Here is a 20,893-nt window from a genome sequence, read left to right as displayed (position 1 = left end):
GTAATCTGTTCCAACATATATTCAACTGCGAACCCTTGCGTAAAAATTTTTAAAAATCATTCCTTGTATTGATGGTATTTGTGTGATGGTACCACAAAGATGTTATGTGAGTAAAAGTTCTCTCAACATAAAGGCGCACAAGCATATAGGGCTGAGCCTTTTTTTCATGCTCTTATTTGTAGAATATCATTTTATCACATGCCATAAGGTGATATTAAAAACTGTACCTTTATTGTTATGGAGTGTATGCCTTCACTGGCCAACCCCATCACCCAAAATGTATAGGTTATATATATTTAAGCAGTAAGGCACAAAATGGAATGTTTTAATGTGTAATAAAATCATTCCCAGGGATAAGTCAAAACAATGTTTTGCCTGCATTTTGACCTCCCAACAATGGTGGTGTTGAACAGCAGCACAAGAACCTAGAGTGCCTTATTGCTGTCATATAATGTTTCGTGTATAAATAATTTTCTTTTGACTGCGGTAGACATAGTGATGATATTGAACAATAATGCTACTGTGGTTCACTAGCCACTTAGCATTCTGAAACCTGCACAACTATTGTATAATAGGCATTCAACCCACAAAGAAAGTTACATGAATATTAGAAGCCTAATACCTTTAAATATTGGGATATGTCTGAAATGTCTGCTTTAAAAGCCAACTTAATTCATAAATATAAAATGTATTTAATTTATACTTGTAGAGGCTTCTAGTGGTACAGAGCTGCCCATTATTTCAGTGGATCACCGAATATACTTTCTTTTTGTATTTTCCTCAGTTGGGCCCTGACAATTGTGAGAGCTGCTGGTATGCTTGTATGCCTGTGTAAATTACAAATTACTACTACAACTAAAAATGTCAATTGGATAGGTGTATTCCTAATCCTACTACAGTTGTGTCCTCTACACTTCACTATCTAAAGCTATCGCTTCCTTTAAACCCTTCAAGGTATGTGGTACTTTAAAGGTGTTATTTATGTTTAAGTACTTGGCTGTATGCATTTTCACTCTCTATTTAGTCTTTCTCCGTAGTATAAACTCTACTTTTATAGCCAAAATATTATTGCTTCTTTCTGCTATAACTAGTATTTAGTCACCTATTTTACACCAAATCTAGGATATTTTTTTTCTTTTTTCAATTTGTTCAGTCCTGTCAATTGCTCTATTATTATTTTCTCTACCTTTTCTAAGCCAAAGTAATTCCCAGAACTCTGCATTTTTCTGCTAGGCAAAATTCTGTTACTCTCTGCTTTTTAGCTGTTTGCCTAATGCTTTAGTACTCTGATTCATTTAATATGTTATTACAGGGAGCTAATTATTAAAGCAACATCCTGACCCAGTTGATGTTTGACGTTACTACATTATAATATAATTACTGTTTTCTTCCATTTGGCCAATTTGTAGTTTTGCACAGCACTGCCCTACTTGCTTACTGCAGCATAGCGATGTGATATATATTTTCATTGTATGTTGTATGGTGTGATATGTAGCATTATGTCATGTCATGGAACTTTACTTCTCGGTTAGGACTTTGCCAGTCATCATCTTGTAAGCCAGAAGAGGTAAATGTATCAAAGCTGAATGTGCATTAGTTTTTGAGTTTGTGCACTGCCCTACTTGCTTACTGCAGCATAGCGATGTGATATATATTTTCATTGTATGTTGTATGGTGTGATATGTAGCATTATGTCATGTCATGGAACTTTACTTCTCGGTTAGGACTTTGCCAGTCATCATCTTGTAAGCCAGAAGAGGTAAATGTATCAAAGCTGAATGTGCATTAGTTTTTGAGTTTGTGTACTGTAACTTCGAATCATGTTTTAGAATTCATAGTGCTACAGTACTTATTTTGAGAGTTACAATTTACCAGTAGAATTTGTGCTCTTAATGTAAAATGTAGTGTAACTATTATGCAGAGCAGTTGGGGGTGGAGTGTCAGATGCCAAATGCAGTAAAAAAAAGTCATGGAGACCTGTGGTATTCAAAAGATGAGACTCCCTGCTGCACCTCCATCCCCACAACATTTACCAATTTCAAGATTACCAAAGACAAGAGAAAAACTTCCTCATCCACACAGATTACCAGTCTCACACTTCACATTAAAGATATGTTCAGCTAGCTAGAGTCACTGGCTTTTTATTGATTAACCAATAGGATTCATTAATCTATCCATCCACAACCCCTTTTCCCATTTCTTCACACATGGGGTTGGGGTGCCACTTCAACAGTGACAGTCATTTAGAGACAAGGTATACACCGTCAGGTGGCTAGCCCTGCAGTAGGCCTTCCACACCACACACTCACTTCCACAACTGTGGCCAATTTAGAGCATCCAGTCCATGTACTGCATGTCTTTGGGATGTGGGAAGAAACCAGAGCACCCAAAGGAAACTCATGCAAACACAGAGTATCCCAGGCTAGAATTCATAGGATGTTACTAGGCTAATGGCCCTAGGGACTTTTTAAGCCTAGCCATGTTAAAAAAAAAAAGTGTACCCTAACTGACTATAGTTAGATGGACGTCGTTAGCAGAGCAATTCTGTGATCAGCACCAGGAACAACTACTGTCAATGAGGGACATAGGTGTAACACCCGGAGTGAATTTACAGTCACCCATCCAATTGTTAAGGCTGCGCTTAAATAGCATCATTGAGGAGCTGAAGTGGGAGCTTATTCCAGAGGAGTGGCAATCTCTGGGAGATAATGTCCAACATGTTTTGTTAATATCACAGGCTGGGTTGAGATCCCTGGAGTGAGTGACTCTTGTCGCATTTCACTTGCAGATGTGCAGCATTCCCATTAGGGCAGAGTCATAGACTGCTCTGTAGCCCAGGCACAGGTTGCCTGTGATCAGCCTGTATGATACAGTGTACAGTGAAAGGGATTTCAGTCTTTTCATGTAAGTCATGTTTTGGAAGCCCTGGATTCTCTTGGTGAGAAACCTTTGCGGTCACTTCAGTTGCTGCAGGTGTCTGGTGAGATTTGTACAGAAGGGAGCGTTGTACTCAATTAGTTGTCTGATAAGGATCTAGTACAGCGGAGTTATAACCATCTTCATCTTGAATGAGATACCCTTATTTATGAGATGTGTAATGTAGAAGGCTTTCCTTACCAGTATAGATACATGGTGATCGAAGTTTAGATTGCCATCAACCTGTGTTCCCAAGTCTCATACCACTGAGTTTGAGCTTAGAGGGTACTATCATAATTATTATTATTTTATATCATAATTAGCAGGGGCTAGTACTTTTTTTTTGCATTTAGTTTTAGTCCACAACTTTGGCACCAGTCATTTGTCTGTAATATGTTTACATTGTTGGCGGACTCGATGATTGTGCCCAGTTTGCAGTCTTCTGCAAACTTGTTGAGCCACAGGCCATCTGCTTTTGCCTGGACCTCAGAGAAATAGATTCCAAACAGTAAAGGGCCCAGCACAGATCCTTGTGATACCCCACTAGTAAATGGTCTACTGGTGAAGGTGGAATCCCCAACTTTGACAGTGTGCATTCTGTCTGTGAGCCAGTTGGCTACCCATCTAGTAACATATGGGTTAATCCCCAGCTGGGAAAGTTTCTCAATGATCTCTGAGTGGGGGGAGGTGTCACAAGCCTTGGGCAAAACAAGATAGTGGTATGTACTGCTTTGTTCTCATCCAAGGCTTTGACATTCTCAAAGTCGTCCACCAGAGATAATAAGGAATATCTACCCTTGACGTAACCAAACTGGGTTGGGTCAAGAATTTGAAGGTTGCCTGTGTCCATGTTGATAATGTCTATAATGTTTCTTTCCATGGCCTTGCAGATAAGGCTGGTTAGGCTTATGGGTCGATAGTTTTCTGGGTTGGTTAATGGACCCCCTTTGTGCAAGGGTATTACTGTTGCTGTTCTCCACTCTGCTGGAACAAAGTCAGTGCTCAGGCTTTGGTTAAAGACAGTGCAAAGTGATTCTGCAACTACTTGTTTTTGATTGTTTAGTAAGCAACCTGGGATGTTATCTGGTCCCATAGAGGCCATGTTTTTGGCCTTGAAGAGCACTTGTATGACCTGTTCTTTGGAGATACTCTGTAGAAGACGGGTGTCAGGAATGCTTTTGGGTATGGCTGGTGGGGACGGGCATGAAGTTATTGCCAAAGCTGTTATCTAGCAGAGTGGCAGTTTCCTCAGCTAGGCATTCCTTTTTAGGATTCGGATGTAGCTAAAGAATGATGATTTAGTCTTGTAGCTAGCTTTAGAGGAGTTTACAAGATACCTAATTTGCTTGTTCATAGGTTCATACTAGGCTATCTGCCCTAGGGCATTTATAAGCCTAGCCAGAATGTGTTTGGCTTTCGCCACCCATTTTAAATTTATTTTGCTATGCCCTTTTTCGAGGTTAGTATACTGTGCCTCTGTCTAACAGTGACACAGAAGTGATACCCGGGGTAAATCTACGATCTCCCATCCACTCATCAAGATTCCTCTTGAAGAGAGTCAATGAGGACACTGCCTAACCTGGACTGGGATTTTATTCCAGAGTGAAGGGAGCCTCTGGGTTATGAATCTGTCCCTCCAGCATGTCCTATTTATTTCAGTACTGAGGTTCAAGTCTCTCGGAAGAAAGAGCTCGATGGGATTTGGATTTTCTGAGGTGCAGCATGTCCATTAATTCCGGGTTGGACATGGCTTTATACGTCAGGCACAGATCGCCTCTGAACAGGCGGTATGCCACTGAGTAGAGCTGGAGTTTCTTTAACCGGGCAGCATATGGCATCTGTTTGAGCCCTTTGATCCCCTTGGTGAGGTACTTTTGGGGTCTTTCCAGTTGCTGCAGGTGTCTGGTAAGGTGCATCCCAAAAGGGGCATTGTACTCAATTATGGGCTTGATGAGGGATGAGTAAAGAGGCACGATGACCTCCCCTGATCTAGATGTGAATCCCTTCATGATTAGGTGGGCTATATAAAATGTTTTTCTAACCACTTTGGCCACGTGGTTGTCAAATGAGAGATTGCTATCAACTTGGGTCCCCAGGTCCCTAATTACTTCTTCTGTACTTAATGGATTACCACCTATGTGGTAATTTGTGGGCACTTTGTTTTTGTTGAAGCTGTGGAGAGTATTCTTCTTCTGTTGAGTAAGTTCCCTCTTGTTCTTGGATATCAGTTTCTTTCTTTTGTTATATAACTTACTTATGCTTATAGTCCACACGGGTGGCTTTTTTTTTTGGGAGGACCTGGTTTTAGTCCTGTCAGGTACAACTGAGTAAATACATTTGTTTAAAAGGCTACAAATGGAATTTGTATACTTTTCTGCATAGGAGTCATTGTTGGCTCTGCTAGTAGGGGCTTTGAAACTTTTTATATTGCTTAGTCGACTGTGGACTGTAGTTTGCTTTGGAGAAAGTTTTCAGCGTTTTTGCTCCTGTGGGGGTGTCGGGTCTGATCTTTACTTCAAAAGAGACTGATTTATGGTCGGACCTTACCAGGGAGGGGTAATACACAGGTGATAGTGCAGTGACCTTCCATGTTGATGAACACTAGATTTAGGACATTTGTTCCCCTTGTGGGGGTGCAGACCAAATGTTCCAGGGCATTTGAATTTACAAAATCCAGGAACCTTAGAGCAATTGGGCTTGTGCTCGTTTAAGTCACCCAGTTAATGGAAGGATAGTTGAAATTTCCCATGACCAAGGTGTTTGGCTGTATACTAAGCAACTCTAGCAAGTCTAGGCAAGCAGTGTGCTTCTCCTGCTTCATGGTGGGGGACGTGTAGCTAGTGATGATGTGGGTATTTTGACTATAGTTATTTGGACCTGGAGTAGCTCAAGAGAGGTGTATTTGGATTTAAGGAAGATGGATACACTTCCACCATTAGTTCTTTCATGCTCATTTTGATGTCTGAATGTGTGAAAGGCATTGTAGCCTTGTACAGCTGGGGTGCTCAATGTGGCCTTGAACCAAGTCTCAGTGACTGCACAGATGTCAGCATCTTCCAAGGTGAGGAGTGCTTCCAGGGAGTAGATCAAACCAGGGGACCTCTTGCTGTGAGGTGACAATGCAATCTGCTGCGCCACTGTGCCACCCAACAAAAATGGTCATCTATGTCAACTATAAATTCATGGATTCACAGACATTCCAAAGACATTGACTCTGATGATCACTTACACCTTTCCAGTACCCTCCTTCAGTATGCACCTCCTTTCTCCAGAGGACAATAGAAGTTGCTTTTATATTTTTTGAATACCCATGCAATTATCTAAGTTACTTTAAAATAGATAGTGAGTTGCACTGCTTGCCATGTAGGAGAATTTTATTCCATAGTTTTGGGAGGCCCTGTGTTATAAATCTGTCTGTCCATCATGTTCTGTTATCTGTTGGTGAAGATTTAGATCTCTGGTTTTGGCTTGGCAGAGACATTGCACATGCTGAAATACAGGAGGAGATGCAGGAGGTTATATCTTAACCAGAGATCCCTTTTAGTCTTAAAGCAAATCTTTTTCTAAATTTGGAAATCTTTTTAGTTTAATCAATTAGCTGTATTTTTCCAAACCCTTATTAAATATTTTCTTGCTTGAATTTCATCTGTTTGCAATAATGCACTATAATAAAAGTTGAACCAGAATAGGGTTGGATGAACTGTAGCAAAGAAAAGGAGTGACTGAATTCATTTTTAAAGTTTGTTTGAAATGAAAATTGAGGATAAAACAGTTGTGTGTGCACGAGCGTGTATGTGTGTGTGTGTGTATATATATATATATATATATATATATATATATACACATATCGAATCAGCAGTGCACACTGTGAGAATCAATATGTCACATACCCAGCCATTGAATGAATCTGGACCCACTGAACTTTTCCAGATTAAAAGAAACACTAAATCCCCCCCCCCCCACACACACACACACACACACACACACAACTTTAAGTCAGCTAACATTTGAGGCCTTGTAATGGTGGGAACAGAACCCTGCAAACTCAAGTGCTGTGCAATGTCTGCAGTGTTGGAAGCTGAAAACTTCAGATACAACAGTATGTCAACAGTTTACCAGGTTATGAACACTTATTTTTCTTCTGCAAAGGATGCTAGCACCAGTACAGTGTAAGTACAGAGAAAGGTTATGCTTTGCTTACCTAACTCCACTTTACTCCTGCAATATATTTGAAAAGCTGCATAACATTTAAGAAGTACACTGTCATTACTTCTGTTTTCCATATTCTTACACCAATGTTTTGCCAGCCAACTAATTTCATTTGCTGCATGAATGACTGCTAGAATTGTTTGTGTTTCGCTAACTGGTCCCTGTCATTTGATGAGTTTAGGAGAAGCACATAACAGTTGACCAGTCCGTTGCCATTGCTTACTTCAAGTAACCCATTTCGAGCACTCCGATACTGTGGTCATTTGTTGCACTATAGTCACAACTGTGTTTGAAATCCACAAGAATTACTTCCCTTTCACTTAATTCAGTAACATTTAAGGAGCAGTCCAGTATTATGGTAAGCCATTGTATTGTAGTTACAAGTGTTCATGCAAAGGTCAAGCCCCTTTACATCCTCGCACCCTCTACAACTTGCAACTTTAATTTTACATTTCTTTGATTGCAGTACAGTTTTTGTATTGTGCATACTTGGAGCCCCTCCTGACACATTTCTTGCAGAAGATTTTTTGAATAAGCAAAACCGTGAAGTTTTTCTGATATGTAATGTAGTTTGTATTGTTTTATTAGCAAAATACTTGAACCATTCTAGCTGCTGCAGATAAATACTGTTTATATTTTGATATTGTATTAAACTGTCTATATCTGATGGGGATACCCACATTTCTGTTTATTTTCCTTAGGTAAATAAAGTACTGAGGACCCATAACATTAAACCACACTGGATGTTTGCTTTGGACAACATTGTTCGGAAGGCAGTGCAGACTGCAATAACCATTCTGGTTCCTGGTATGTTACCCATGCTGCTTTGTAAAATAACCCATGCAATGGCCTCTGTTATCTCCAATATCCATCAGATGGAAATAGTATGCTGAAAGTTAAAGACTGACACAAGAAGAAATGCAAATGTGTTGCTTTGAAACCTATACTACTGATTTAATTTACAAACACACAAACCTCCCTAATATTTATTTCCATATAGGTGTCTAATTCACTTCCTGGATGTTTAGTTTCTTCATCTCCCATCTCTTATGCACATCTTCCACTACCCACCAATCCAAAGACACAATCCCTTATTATGATAGCTGATGTAGCTTTCTGTTCAGCTCATCTAGACACTGACTGAATTCTCTTGTACAAACATGTCGAACAACATGCATTAAATAATGGTTGCCAAAAACGTTTTGCTTATTGTTGATAAGCATTGCATTCAACTTGGAGTATTCAGACATTTATTATCTTTACTGTCTCTAGATACCTCTTTCTGAAACATGCTAGCATTGCAGAAGAGAAAGCTTATTCTTGAGTTGCTTTTTTTACTTGTGAACGGGTCCTGTCATAGGTCACATGGACCTATTTGGGTAAATAGGGCCCTGCTCACCAGGAGGTCCCCACACTAGGCAGAGGCAGGTCTTGTGGGCCACAAGACTTGCCAAAGTGACATTACAGCAAAGTACAAGGCATTTTCATATCTGTTTTTTTGCTTCTGCAGTAGCTGTGAATCTCATCGGTGGAGAGAACTACAATTCCTGTTATTCACTGCATTGTTGCTAGTGTAGTAGTATTAATACTGCTGTTTCATGACACTTATGTGACTCGCAGCATTCGCTCCTCATTCTGCCATAGCAGTTAGTGACTGTTGCTGAGTACTCAACAGGGTTTTCAACAGAAAACTGACATTGGATTAACCATCTAGTTTTCTGCATCACTCCAGTTATTGTTAAAGGAGATAGTAAGAATGTGAGAAATAAAAATAAACCACGTTAAAGGATAAAACCAGCTTCTTGTAAATAAGTTGTAAATAAAAAGCAAAACCAAGGAGGCAATAAACGCAGCAGGATAAAAGCAAACGAAATTTAATGGAGTATGAGCGCTTTTGCGTTGCTTCCACAGCGCTTCTTCAGCTACAAATCAATTAAAACAATCTTCCTTCATCGTTTTTAAAAAACATTAAGGACCAATCAACCACATAAAGCCACAGTCACATGATATTTTGTCACATGACTTTTCAACTCAAATGCTTACATACTGAACCTATGTATTTCAAAAATGTATCTAAACATAAACTAAATACTTGCTATGAGTCAGCAAGGACACATCCAAATCCCACTGCAATAATAAAACAGCTCTTCATTTTTCCTGTTGAAATTACTCAGATTATGCTCAAGGAAACAAATGTTTACAAGCACACCATCAGATGACTGTGTAAAACTTATAACAGTCTTCACAAAGCACTACAATGCATGACAAAATAATAATGCTCATGAAAAATGCATGAACAAGTTATCAGACTTACCATCTATCATCCTAAAACAGGTGAAGAAAAAACATCTCAAGGAATTATAAAGCATAATAAATCCCAAAACAAGTTCATTGCTCAAAATGTAAAGAGCCTTGAAGTTGCACCTTAATGATTATGCAAGGTCAGGACACTGATATTATAAAGTCAAGAGTGCCCTCTAGTGGTAGTAACCTATAACAAATCTCTCAGGAATCTACAAAGCTTGGTAAATAGGGTTGCCACCTTTCATCGTGGCTAAAACCGGAGTAAAGCCACACCCCTCGCGTCATCAGTACCCCCACCCATTTTGTGATGTCACAATGACAACACTCGAGGAATGCCCTCTTTTTCCTCTCCTGCTGCCTGCTTTCGGCTGATTTACTATGCTTTTTTGTAAAAAAAGCATAGTAAATCAGTCGATTTACAAACTCCGATAGTCCGTTTCCTTTTTGAAACAGAATACCGGAGTTTGTACAGTGTTTTCCGGAATACCAGAGAATCAGTTTGATTTTCGCATAGTCCGGAAAAAAAACTGAGGGGTAGCAACCCTATTGGTAAATGTAAATAATGTTTATAAAAATCATGAAAATACTTTGAACTCACCAACTGATAACAGCATAGGACAAATGGCATCCCATATCAAAGTACTCTAACACATGATAAGTTTCAAAACAAGTGAATAGCTATGAATGTTGTAGGCATAAGGTTTTCATGAATGATACAAAAATCAAAAGTACTGATGTTATTTTGTGCTATCTGGTGGTGAAACACTAAAATTGCTAGGCTAAACAAACGCAAAAAAAATATCTAAAATCCATTCAAAGCCTATAGCAAAAATAATTAAGAAATCCTCATTTTTCTTAATGGAGTTTTCAGATTTGACTCATGAAGACATAAGAAATGTATGTAAACCATCCTAACTGTGGCTTAAAGTATATAACAAATCTCACATAATGCCACAAAACATAGCAAGTGAAAACAGTGAGGCTCATAAACAGTCACAAAAAAGTTTTTCAAACTCACCATCTAATAGCATCCTGGAACAGATGACAATCCATTACAAAGTGCTTCTGAGCATAATAAGTTCCAAAATAGTTTGTTACCCTATGTGTTCTAAACCATAAAGTTGCACCTTAGTAGTTATACTGAATCAAGGCAATGATATTATGAGGTCACTAGTACCCTCTGATGGTAAAGTATGTAACAGAACTATGAAAAATACTTCAAGACATAATGATTGGAAATGAGCGATGCTCGTGAAAACACACAAAGGTATTTTCAAACTAATCATCTAATGACAACATAAAACAAATGGCAATGCATTTTAGAATGCTACAAAGCAGTTTTGATTCCAAAACAAGTAAATGGTTCAAAAATACCTTATGCCAGAAAATGCATCTCAATACTCATGCAAAGTCAGGGGCACTAATGCATCCGAGATTATCCAATTGCAACTAACTCTGGGCAAGACCGCAGTCTAAATTGTAGCTTGCTACAGATCCCCCACCATGCCCCAGGATTCCCACTCCTCATTTCTTGATACACTGGAAAATATTAGGGTACAACCTAACACCCTAATAATGGGCGATTTCAACTACCACATCATTAACTGGGAAAACTACTCATGTACCAACTCTTTTGGTCAACGTTTTCTGGAATTCATAAATTCCAATGCCTTGGATCAACTTATCCACACCCCCACCAGGGGCAGCATTATCCTAGACCTGGCCATTACCAACATGGGCGACCGGTGTTCCACGCCAGAGGTCATTACCTCGTTGGTCAGATCCGACCACAAGCTAATCACCCTAGACATCCACTTTCTGCCCCCACCCCCCATTAGGGAAACCAGTGTAAAATATTTCTCCAAAGCCAACTTCACACTTCTTAAGACAGAAGTGGCAAACTTCACGACACCCATGCAGATGGACAATAGAGGTACGACTGCTGAATCCTACACAAATGCACTTTATAAGCACTTACACAAGTGCATGGATCATGCTATCCCTAACAGAACCAAGATGCTATCCTCCAGAAAAAGGAAGCCAGTCTGGTGGTCCCCTGCCGTAAACAAACTCTACAACAGAAGAAAGATACTGCTGCGAAAAAGAGTAAAATCCCATGATTGGAGGAACTCCCTGGTCAGCCTCAGTAAGAAGCTGAGATCCCTCATAAAATCCTCCAAAGCTAGTTACGAAAACAAAATCGCCACTGTTTCTAGACAACCACAGAGCATTCTATAGCCATGTCAAGAATCTGTGGGAACATTCAGATCTGCTCTGAGTTACAGCACAATGGCACTAAATATACAGAATGAACTGATATTGCCAACATCCTGGCAGATATGTTCAGTGCTAACTTTACCCCCCCTCAAGGGACCATCTCTATACTGGAAGAATGCAAAGTTCCTGTAATCACGGCTGAACAGGTAAAAACCACACTCTCCAAAGCCAAGAACACAGCATCCATGGAACCTGATAACAGGTTGCGTTCTACATGAACTACAGAATGAACTGGCACCCTACCTAAGTACCATGTTCAATCATAGCCTCACCTCAGGCTTTGTGCCCACTGAATGGCGCACAGCGATGATTATCCCACTCCACAAAGGAGGATCCACCATGGACCCCAGAAACTACCACCCCATTAGCCTGATGAGCCTGGTCTGCAAGGCCATGGAACGTATCATCATGGAACTTATAAACAAAGACATGGGTAATCTCCAAACTCTGGAACCCACCCAGTTCTGGTTTGTAAAAGGCAGATCATGTCTCCTAAACCTGATAGACTTCTTTGAAGCAGTCACCAAAGCCGTAGATGAGGGTAAGGTGGTTCACACAGCTTATCTAGAACTCGCCAAGGCTTTTGACACCATCCCCCACTCTGGAATTATAGATAAACTCACTAAACTAGGTATAAATCCCTATGTCACAGGATGGGTTGCCAACTGGCTCACTGACAGAACCCACACTGTGAAAGTAGCAAATTTCAAATCCGACTTCAGACCAGTGACAAGTGGAGTACTTCAGGGTTCAATCCTGGGTCCTCTCCTGTTTGGTATCTACTTCTCGAAAGTACAGGCTAACACAGAAAGTCTTTGGTAATGAAGTTTGCAGATGACTGCAAACTAGGAGCCATAATCGAAACTCCTAACAATGTGGACAATCCTACAAAAGGGCCTCACTGAGACAGATGCCTGGTGTCAAAGCCATGGCCTCAAGCTCAATGCCAAAAAGTGCATTGTCATCCCTTTTGGTAAAATCTCTGCATCCATGAACTAAAACATAGGTGGTAGTCTACTTAACACCGAAAGTGTGATAAAAGACCTTGGGACACAGGTGGACAGTAGTGTCCCTTTGATAATCACATCACCACAGTAGTCAGGAAATCCTTCTACGTGGCACACCTCATCACAAAAGGTTTCTCATCCAGGAAAAAAGAGGTAATTGTTCCCCTCTGCTCATCACTCATTAGACCCATTATAAAGTACAATGTCCCTTTTGGTCTGTACCTCACAAGACATCTACAAGAACTGGAAAGGCTACAGAAATACCTCACAAAGAGGATTACCGGCCTCAAACAGATGCCCTATGCAGACCATCTCAAAAAACTCCAGCCTTACTCTGTCACATATCGCCTACTCAGAGGCGATGTCTGCCTAACATGCAAAGCTATGTCAAACCCAGAGCTGTTGGACATGCTCCACTTAAAGAAATCCCAATCCCTCTGAGCTACACTCTCTACAGACCTAAACCTTGTCACCACAATAAACAGAATATGCTGGAGGGATAGATTCCTGTCCCAGAGACTTCCCATACTCTGGAACAAACTACCTATCTATATCAAACAAACCTCCTCATTAGCACTCTTCAAGAAAAATCTGATTGTATGGGAAATAGGAAATTCAAAAAATGTAACAACAGCACTGAAGGAGGTGAAACAGTCACCAGGCATCCAACCGTTAAATAAAAACTGTTTATCAAATAAAAGGCAAAACGCTTAACAAATCACCCCATTTTTCATCTCCCAGTTCAGACTTCATCAGACAAAACCGGTGATGGTTGAATGCCTGGTGACTGTTTTGCCTCCTCTGGTGCTGTTGTTACATGTTTTGAGTTGCTATTTTGGCACTGGTATCTCCTTTTGTTTGGAAATAGGAAATTCACCCCAGGGATCCTTTCTGTGGCTCTGCTCGACAGGGGCACAGGAAAATAATTTTCTTGGGTGGCGAAAGCCAGGCCATCTTTTTGGCTAGGCTTATATAGGCCCTAGGGCCAATAGCCTAGTACCTATCTGTGAACCTATAATGTTGTTGTGTCTTTCAGCTTTTCCCGGTTAGGGGTCACCACAGCGGAACTCTGGTCCTCTAATGATTGGTAGTTGATTTTTATGTGCCGAGTTACCAGCCCTGATGCACAACCTTCAACAAAGGTACGCCCATTCACGCATGTCTCCACGCAGAAGACGCTTTAGCTGAGAATCAGACCGGGCAGCATCTTACTGTGAGGCGACAACGCTACCGCAGCACCACCACTGCGGATTGTGAACCTATAATGTTATATAGTCAAAAATACCATCTGGTGGTAGGAGACTGCAATTACTAGGTTAAATAAATACTAAAATTGAGTCAAAAATCCATCAGTCATAGTTAATATAATAAGTTAGTCCTTAACTACACTGTTGACTCATGACCGAGTCATAATAAAACTGCAAATTGCTCATAAAGTAAAGTACCTATCATGTTTGAACTACCTGACATATTTGTCCAAAATAAGTATTTGCAATATTGGAATAAACTTGAACTTGTATAAATATATCTGTAATCGCGAACTAGGATACCCTCTTAAACCGACCTTTGAGTCATGCTAAGTTTGTAGTACTGGACTGACTGCTAGCCCTAATACGCTGTTCATGTTTTTAAACAAATACTACCCAGCACAAAATGCCAATAGATGTATATCTATATATACAAACAGATATGTAAAGAATGGTCTGTCTGCTAAAAATGGTTTGAGGGAAACACTTTTGTTTAGACCATGTTTCCTGTCAGCTTGAAGTCTTGTTATCCACGTCTGCTCCTCTTGTTCTGTTTTATTGTTCATATTACCTGATCTAGTACTTGTATTTAAACATTGTAATACAAGGAATCTAAAACTATGTGCGGGGTTGGTCTCATGTACGTGCTTGGTGTGGCTACTGATAGGTTTTGCTTCTTAATCTTGTATACATGTTCATGTACTCTCTCCCTCAGTGATCTATTGGTTTTGCCTACATAGAAACAGCAACATTCCTTACAGATAGCAAGGTAGACTACACTGTGAATAGAACAATCAGCATAGAAGTGCATCTCATACTTCCAGTATCGGGGTGTATAAATATCACCTCATTAGCCATATACTGACATACATTGCAGTTTCTACAACTATAAGTTCCTTTCCTCTAAGAGGTTAATTGTGATTGTACCTTCTGACGACAACATAGCTTACATTTCAAAGATTTACAGTTTTTGTAAGCTATGTGTGGGCTATCACCAACCAACTCATGTATACGGTCATCTGATAGCAGAATGTGCCAATTTTTCCTGATAATATCCATAATCTGTTTATCTGAAGTATATGTCAGTCAGTCTATTAACATTTTTTCCGTCAGTAGTGAGTGACATATCTCTCTGTGATTTTAAAAAGTAGGGTCTAGCTCTACCCTTTCTTTCCCTTTTTACCATAGTAGCATGTTTGTTACACAAGTCTGATGAATAGCCCCCTATCCCTTAAGTTAGAATTTCAGTGCTGAGAAAGTAATGCCAGGGGTTTATCGGATATGCTACACATGATCGTACCTGTGGAGGAGTAAGAATGTTTAGCATTTTTATTTATTAAATTATTTATTATGCATATCTGAGATGCTTAAACTTAAGCTTCTTGCATAAAAATAGTGCAACAACAAGACAGAAAAAGCAGATTCAAATGAGGCTGCGGAAAAATAATACACTAGCAGAAAAATAATACACTAAAACAAGTAAACTCAACAATGTAGACATCTGAAACCTTTTGAAATACCACTACAAGGGTCTAAATAAACTCTGTTATAAAGATGAAGTTTAAGGGACATTCTGAAGGAGCTCTCAGAGTTACTGATGCGGATCAGGGATGGTAGCTGATTCCTCAGGATTGGAGAGTAAGCTTAATGTTTCTAACCTGTCCCATGGAATGGGTTGCAGCGCCTCGCCTGGTGACTTCAGATATATAGCCCTAGCACAGGGTCTCAGCATCTCCAGAAGTACATAATATCTGCATTCTTGAGCAATCTCTCTAATCTTCACAGGATATTAAATTACTTACATAAGCACTTCCATGCAAATATTCTGAACATTATAGACTTAGTTGCATATCATGGCATTTAACAAATCAATTTTCAAGAAGCATCATCTGTCTCTGCAACTAATAGACAACTCTGTTCTCATATCAGTTTCTGTATTACCATTGTTTTAATTTCTCTTAATGTCTTGTACGTTCTACTCACCAAACTTTTCAGCACAGGCATTTTTTTTCAAACACCTTTATTGAATTATCATTTGTGTCCAAGACCTATGCAGCCAAAACTGGAGTATTTTGCAAGCAACATATTGGTAAGTTTCTTTGCCTGAGTTGTACCTGAACCTCCATCAAATTCTACGCTTGATGCAGTTTACAATCTAAACTGCTGAGCAAAACTGCAGTTGTTCCCAGAAAACCATGTTAGTTATTCTTGCTTCCCACAGCATTAAACTTATCTCTGAGTGGAATTCCATTTTATTATGGCCAATGGGCACCAAGTTCAATGAAAGGAACCGCAAAAAGGAGGCAGTCCAGAATAAAAAACAAGAAAACCAAATATCCGGACAGTCAAGTTCAATGAAAGACTAATCTAGTGGGGTTGCTAAAGTATTTGTTAAGGACCCGCCACTTGATTTATCACATCTGGGGGAATCTGTTCTCTTTATATAGTACCACCAAACAGCTATCCTAGCAAACATCTTTGTGTTAATATTCACAAATGTGTTAATTTCTTTCAATTAGCTTCATAAATTTTCATGGTAATTAGTATCTAAAATTGGATAGCCTCATGCGTATAAGGCTCTAAGACATTCTGTCCTTGAGTATAAGCTTCTCTTGTGAAACTCTCTCTCTGCCCCCATTCTAAATAAAATCCTTCTGTATATCCTTAACTGCCTTCAAACCTCTACTGAAGACCTCTGCTGGAATGGACTGAAATACATAAAACAGTAAAGGCGATACAAAAAAAAAATGCAAGGCCTGTACCGTCTGACCTAGTTCTAATCCAGTCATTTTTCGGCTTCTAAAATCGACCTTCTTTTGAGTTTATCATATGTTATGATTGCCAAGTATTCTATCAGATTTCCTAACCAGATCACTAAGATGTATGATTTTCTCTTTAACACTCAGGTCAACTTACCATCCTTTGCAGTTGCTCTTGTTTAGTTTTATCTGTTTTGTACCGTGAGAAACTTAAAAAAGGTGAGCCACCTCCTCTTGTGGTCATGTGAAGTGTATTAAAGCACCATCTGTAAACAGAAACTTTTCTACCACTTTCCTCTCGGACACATATCCATACAGATCTGACTGTCCTATCTTTACTGTGGAAAAACTCAGGATAAAGACAAACCAAATTGGAGACAAGGGACATCCTTGACTGGTTCTCCCAGTTTATCTCAAGATAACGGCAGGTCGTCATGAATCTTCACTCTGGCAAATGATGACGTGTTAATTTCCATAACTAAATCAACAAAATTCTTAATAAATCGAAAATCAAATTGGATCTGAACCATATAATACTATTTGGTCCTATAAAATGCCTTTTCAGCATCCAGACTTCCTATCACCAAACGTGGCTGCGCTGCTTCTGCTTTTTCATTATCAGTCATGTTTTTAAAATGATACTACCAAAACCCCTTCACTGATCCTTCTCTATTGAGGTACATGACTTCCCAAATAGGCAGCAATAATAGACATAACTTATAATAATGCTTTAAAGTAGAAATGAGCCTGTAGGATGAAGACAAGCTCAAGTCTATAACTTCCTTTGATATTGCTTATTTCCATGAAAGAAGCATTTCTTTTTTCTCTAAAATTTGGTTAAGATGTTATACCAAGCAGGGGAGCGATCTCTTCTTTCTAATTCTCTTAACTTTAATAGGTATGTCATCATTACTGCCTCTACTCACTTCCTGCCTTTGCATCACCTCCAGTAATATGTTCTGAGTTATGGGGCTCATCTCATTTTTTTTCTTGTACCCTGTTTAGTTGTGGCAGCCTCAAACCTTACAACTATCCCACTATCCCAGTATTATTTCTTTATGTTCACCCTGAACTGTTTCAGCAGATTACATATTATGGTAATATTTTTAGAAAAGTTCAGCTATCAGTGCCAGATGTCTATGTAAATTATTACTATTCTTGTTTTGTTAACCAGATAGTATCCACTGTGACAGCCACTATCTTAATCTAATTGCCTAAGTTTTCTGCTGCTCCATGGAATTATCTTTGTCTTTCAAAGCTTCCCAAAGCATACACATCTGCTATCCAGTATAGATTTTCTTGCATCAATTTTTTTATTTTCTCCAACAAATCCATTTCCCCTTCATAAAACTTGTGCTTAACCCTTCTAGTTCTCCCTTTCTTTCATTTAAAGTATAAAGTCTCTCTAATGAAAATGCACCTGTATACCTTATCGACTGCTTCAGATGTTTCCCACTTCAATGTATTCAGCTGCATATCAATTCCCATTACCTCCAGTTTGTTTTTTGTCAACAATTTACAGCACTCAAAATAAGCTTCACTTTATTAGAAGATGCAAGTGCATCTTTGGACAAGCCGTATGCATGGAACTCAGAAATCAAGCCAGCTGCAGTGGTATGGAGGGATACTGACTACAACCTCTGTGATTTTAGTTTGATTACCAACATGAGTACTTGATGGACCTGGCAGTGGAAGATGAAGAGCAGGATGCATGCAACCACAGTCCCTTAGAGGAGGGACAGCATCATGATGTATGCCCTGGAACACATTTTTGGCTCAAGTCACCAGCTGGTGGTAGCCTTCATTTATGAGTTTATGGATGCATGTATTCCAAGAGAAAGACATTTTGGATCCCTACAGTAATGCATGTAGGTTATTCCTTACCCAGCAGGTGGGGTTAGGGAATACAAAATACAGTCATGTTGGAAAGCTGGCAAGGGCTCAAGGAGCACTCATGGCTGCCTTTACAATGGCTTCTGTGGACTTCATATTACTCTAACCCCATACCATTTGCAGTAATTTCTTGTATGAGAGAATAAGTAGTCAGATTCTGACTAGGGGATTCTTGGTGGTCAACAAGCATCAGGCTAAAGGCAAATAGGTAATAGAACCTCATAAAATACTCCAGGTGTGCATAATAAGAAAATACAAAATGATGAACCTTCACATCTTTCACCAGGTATATTGCTGTGCAGTAACATATACTTCATCACACCTGAATCTAGATCTATATATGCTTTAATAATAAGTATATCGCTTAAATCCATGGTTAAATATGGAAACACCAGAAGATGCATCACTTTCGTAAAAATGCTTAGATGTCTTCCCTAGTACAGTATTTAGTTTGCCCTCAGGACACCTCTACCTTTGAGCATATTCATTGCTATTTACCCAATAGATAAAGCCAAGTCTTTTCCAAAGTCTGTCATTTTCCTCTTCATTGATTGGAGCTCTGTCTGAGGCTTAGCCAGTAGTAAGTAACATTGCAAACAATTATTTTTATTATCCCAGTAGTAGTAACCCTGTTTATCTGATATTATATCGTTTGTCACTGTAAGACAAGATTCAGAGGTCAACAACATCATTTTTACCCTGCACCGTGAAAAGTTGAGGCTATTCCATAATATCCCTAGTAAAATTTTGTGCTCCTATTCATTTAAATGTCTTTCGTGCAAACCCATAGCTTTTAACTTCTGCAAATAACCTGTTTCTCTATTCTTCTTAGCTGAATTGGTTAACTCAGTGTTTCAAGTAACAAAACTTAGCCTGTATCTAGTGCAAACATTCTCTGAAACCACATTCCTCTGTATTACGAAAATTATAATCTGTAAACTAATTAACCCATAACAAGAGTGCTGTAACACTAAAAATAAAATTCAGAACACAGTAAGCTTTGCCCAGATTCCAAAAGCCTTGCTCTCAGTGTAAGTAATTTCCCCCGTGTAAACCTACCCCATATCTAAAAGACTTGTTCTCTGTGTAAGTGACTTACTCCGGAGCAAACCTACCCCAAATCAGAAAAAAATTGCTCCCTGTGAACGTGACTTACTGCAGTGAAAGACCTATTTATAAAGCAGGCTTATACAGGAATAAGTCGCTTACTCCGAGGGCAAAACCTTTGCAATCAGGCCCCTTCACTATATTCATTAACCATAATGATATCAGGTTATTTGTACAGTTGCAGTAATCAGTAATCTAATTATACCAATATTTTTCACTTCCCACAATCTTTACCAGTTTCATAAGTGACCATACCATTTTATAGTAATTTAAACCATCAATTCTAAAGAAACTCTAGTGAGTACCCTCATCAGTAGCTCTTCAGCTGTCATTGATCTGGACAATTAGCAACTGTCTGAATAGCTTATAATTAAGCAGTAATAATGCCCAATAGGGTGGGTATTAGAAGAAAACAAACAGACTCCCTAGGGGTGTTGTGACACCCAGTAATATAGGCAGAGGGCCTAGGCCTGAAAGGTCTGTTATTTCTCTGTAATCCCAACCTTGTCAGGCATTTATAGGTACATAGGTGTTTACTGGGATAATTACAACAAGGGCCATTTTAAGCCTAGCCATGCATCCCAAATCTCTGACAAGTTCTGATACCCTTGATAAGTGTAAGCATGGGCTTGGGAGATGAACCATTTTCAGGTTAACTGTGCCTATCAGAGACATAGTTGCCAAACTAGGGATGACTTTCCGGTTCCCCATCCAGTTATCTAAGTTGCACTTGAATTGAGTTAAGGAGGAGCTTCACATGGATGGGGAGCCTATTCCATAGACAAGATAGTCTCTGGTATACATACCTATCTATCCAGCAGGTCCTATTTATATCACAGGCAAGGTTTAAATCTTTCAAACAGGTAATTCTGGTGCTGTTTGTTTTGTGGATATGCAGGAAGTCCATCATGGTGGGCTCTGACAATGCCCTGTATGCCTGGCATAGATCTCCCCTCAAAAGCCTGTAGGAGACAGAATACAGGAATAGGGCCTTGAGGTGGTCTGCAAAGGATATTTTACTTATGCCATGTATTCTTTTAGTGAGGAACCTCTGTGGACATTCCAGTTGTTGGATATGCCTGGTTAGTTACATACCAAAAGGGGCATTGTTATCATTGTTAGGTCTGATGAATGCCGACTACAGTGGAACAATGACTTCCTTGGACTTAGATGC

At 39.4% G+C, this 20,893-nt stretch overlaps 1 protein-coding gene across 1 annotated transcript in view; it reads left to right on the top strand.

Annotated features, from left to right (window-relative positions):
• MAP3K5 (mitogen-activated protein kinase kinase kinase 5) overlaps positions 1-20,893 on the top strand; it is a 2,923,819-nt gene that overhangs the window by 2,796,223 nt on the left and 106,703 nt on the right. The window contains exon 25 of the mRNA XM_044087116.1: positions 7,827-7,932. Within this exon, the coding sequence (XP_043943051.1) occupies positions 7,827-7,932 (106 nt within the window). The remainder of the gene's footprint in view (positions 1-7,826; positions 7,933-20,893) is intronic.

Source organism: Protopterus annectens, chromosome 1.part1, assembly GCF_019279795.1.
Source record: "Protopterus annectens isolate FY-2018-M chromosome 1.part1, PAN1.0, whole genome shotgun sequence".
Taxonomy (NCBI): domain Eukaryota; kingdom Metazoa; phylum Chordata; order Ceratodontiformes; family Protopteridae; genus Protopterus; species Protopterus annectens.
This window is presented reverse-complemented; position numbering and strand designations above follow the sequence as displayed.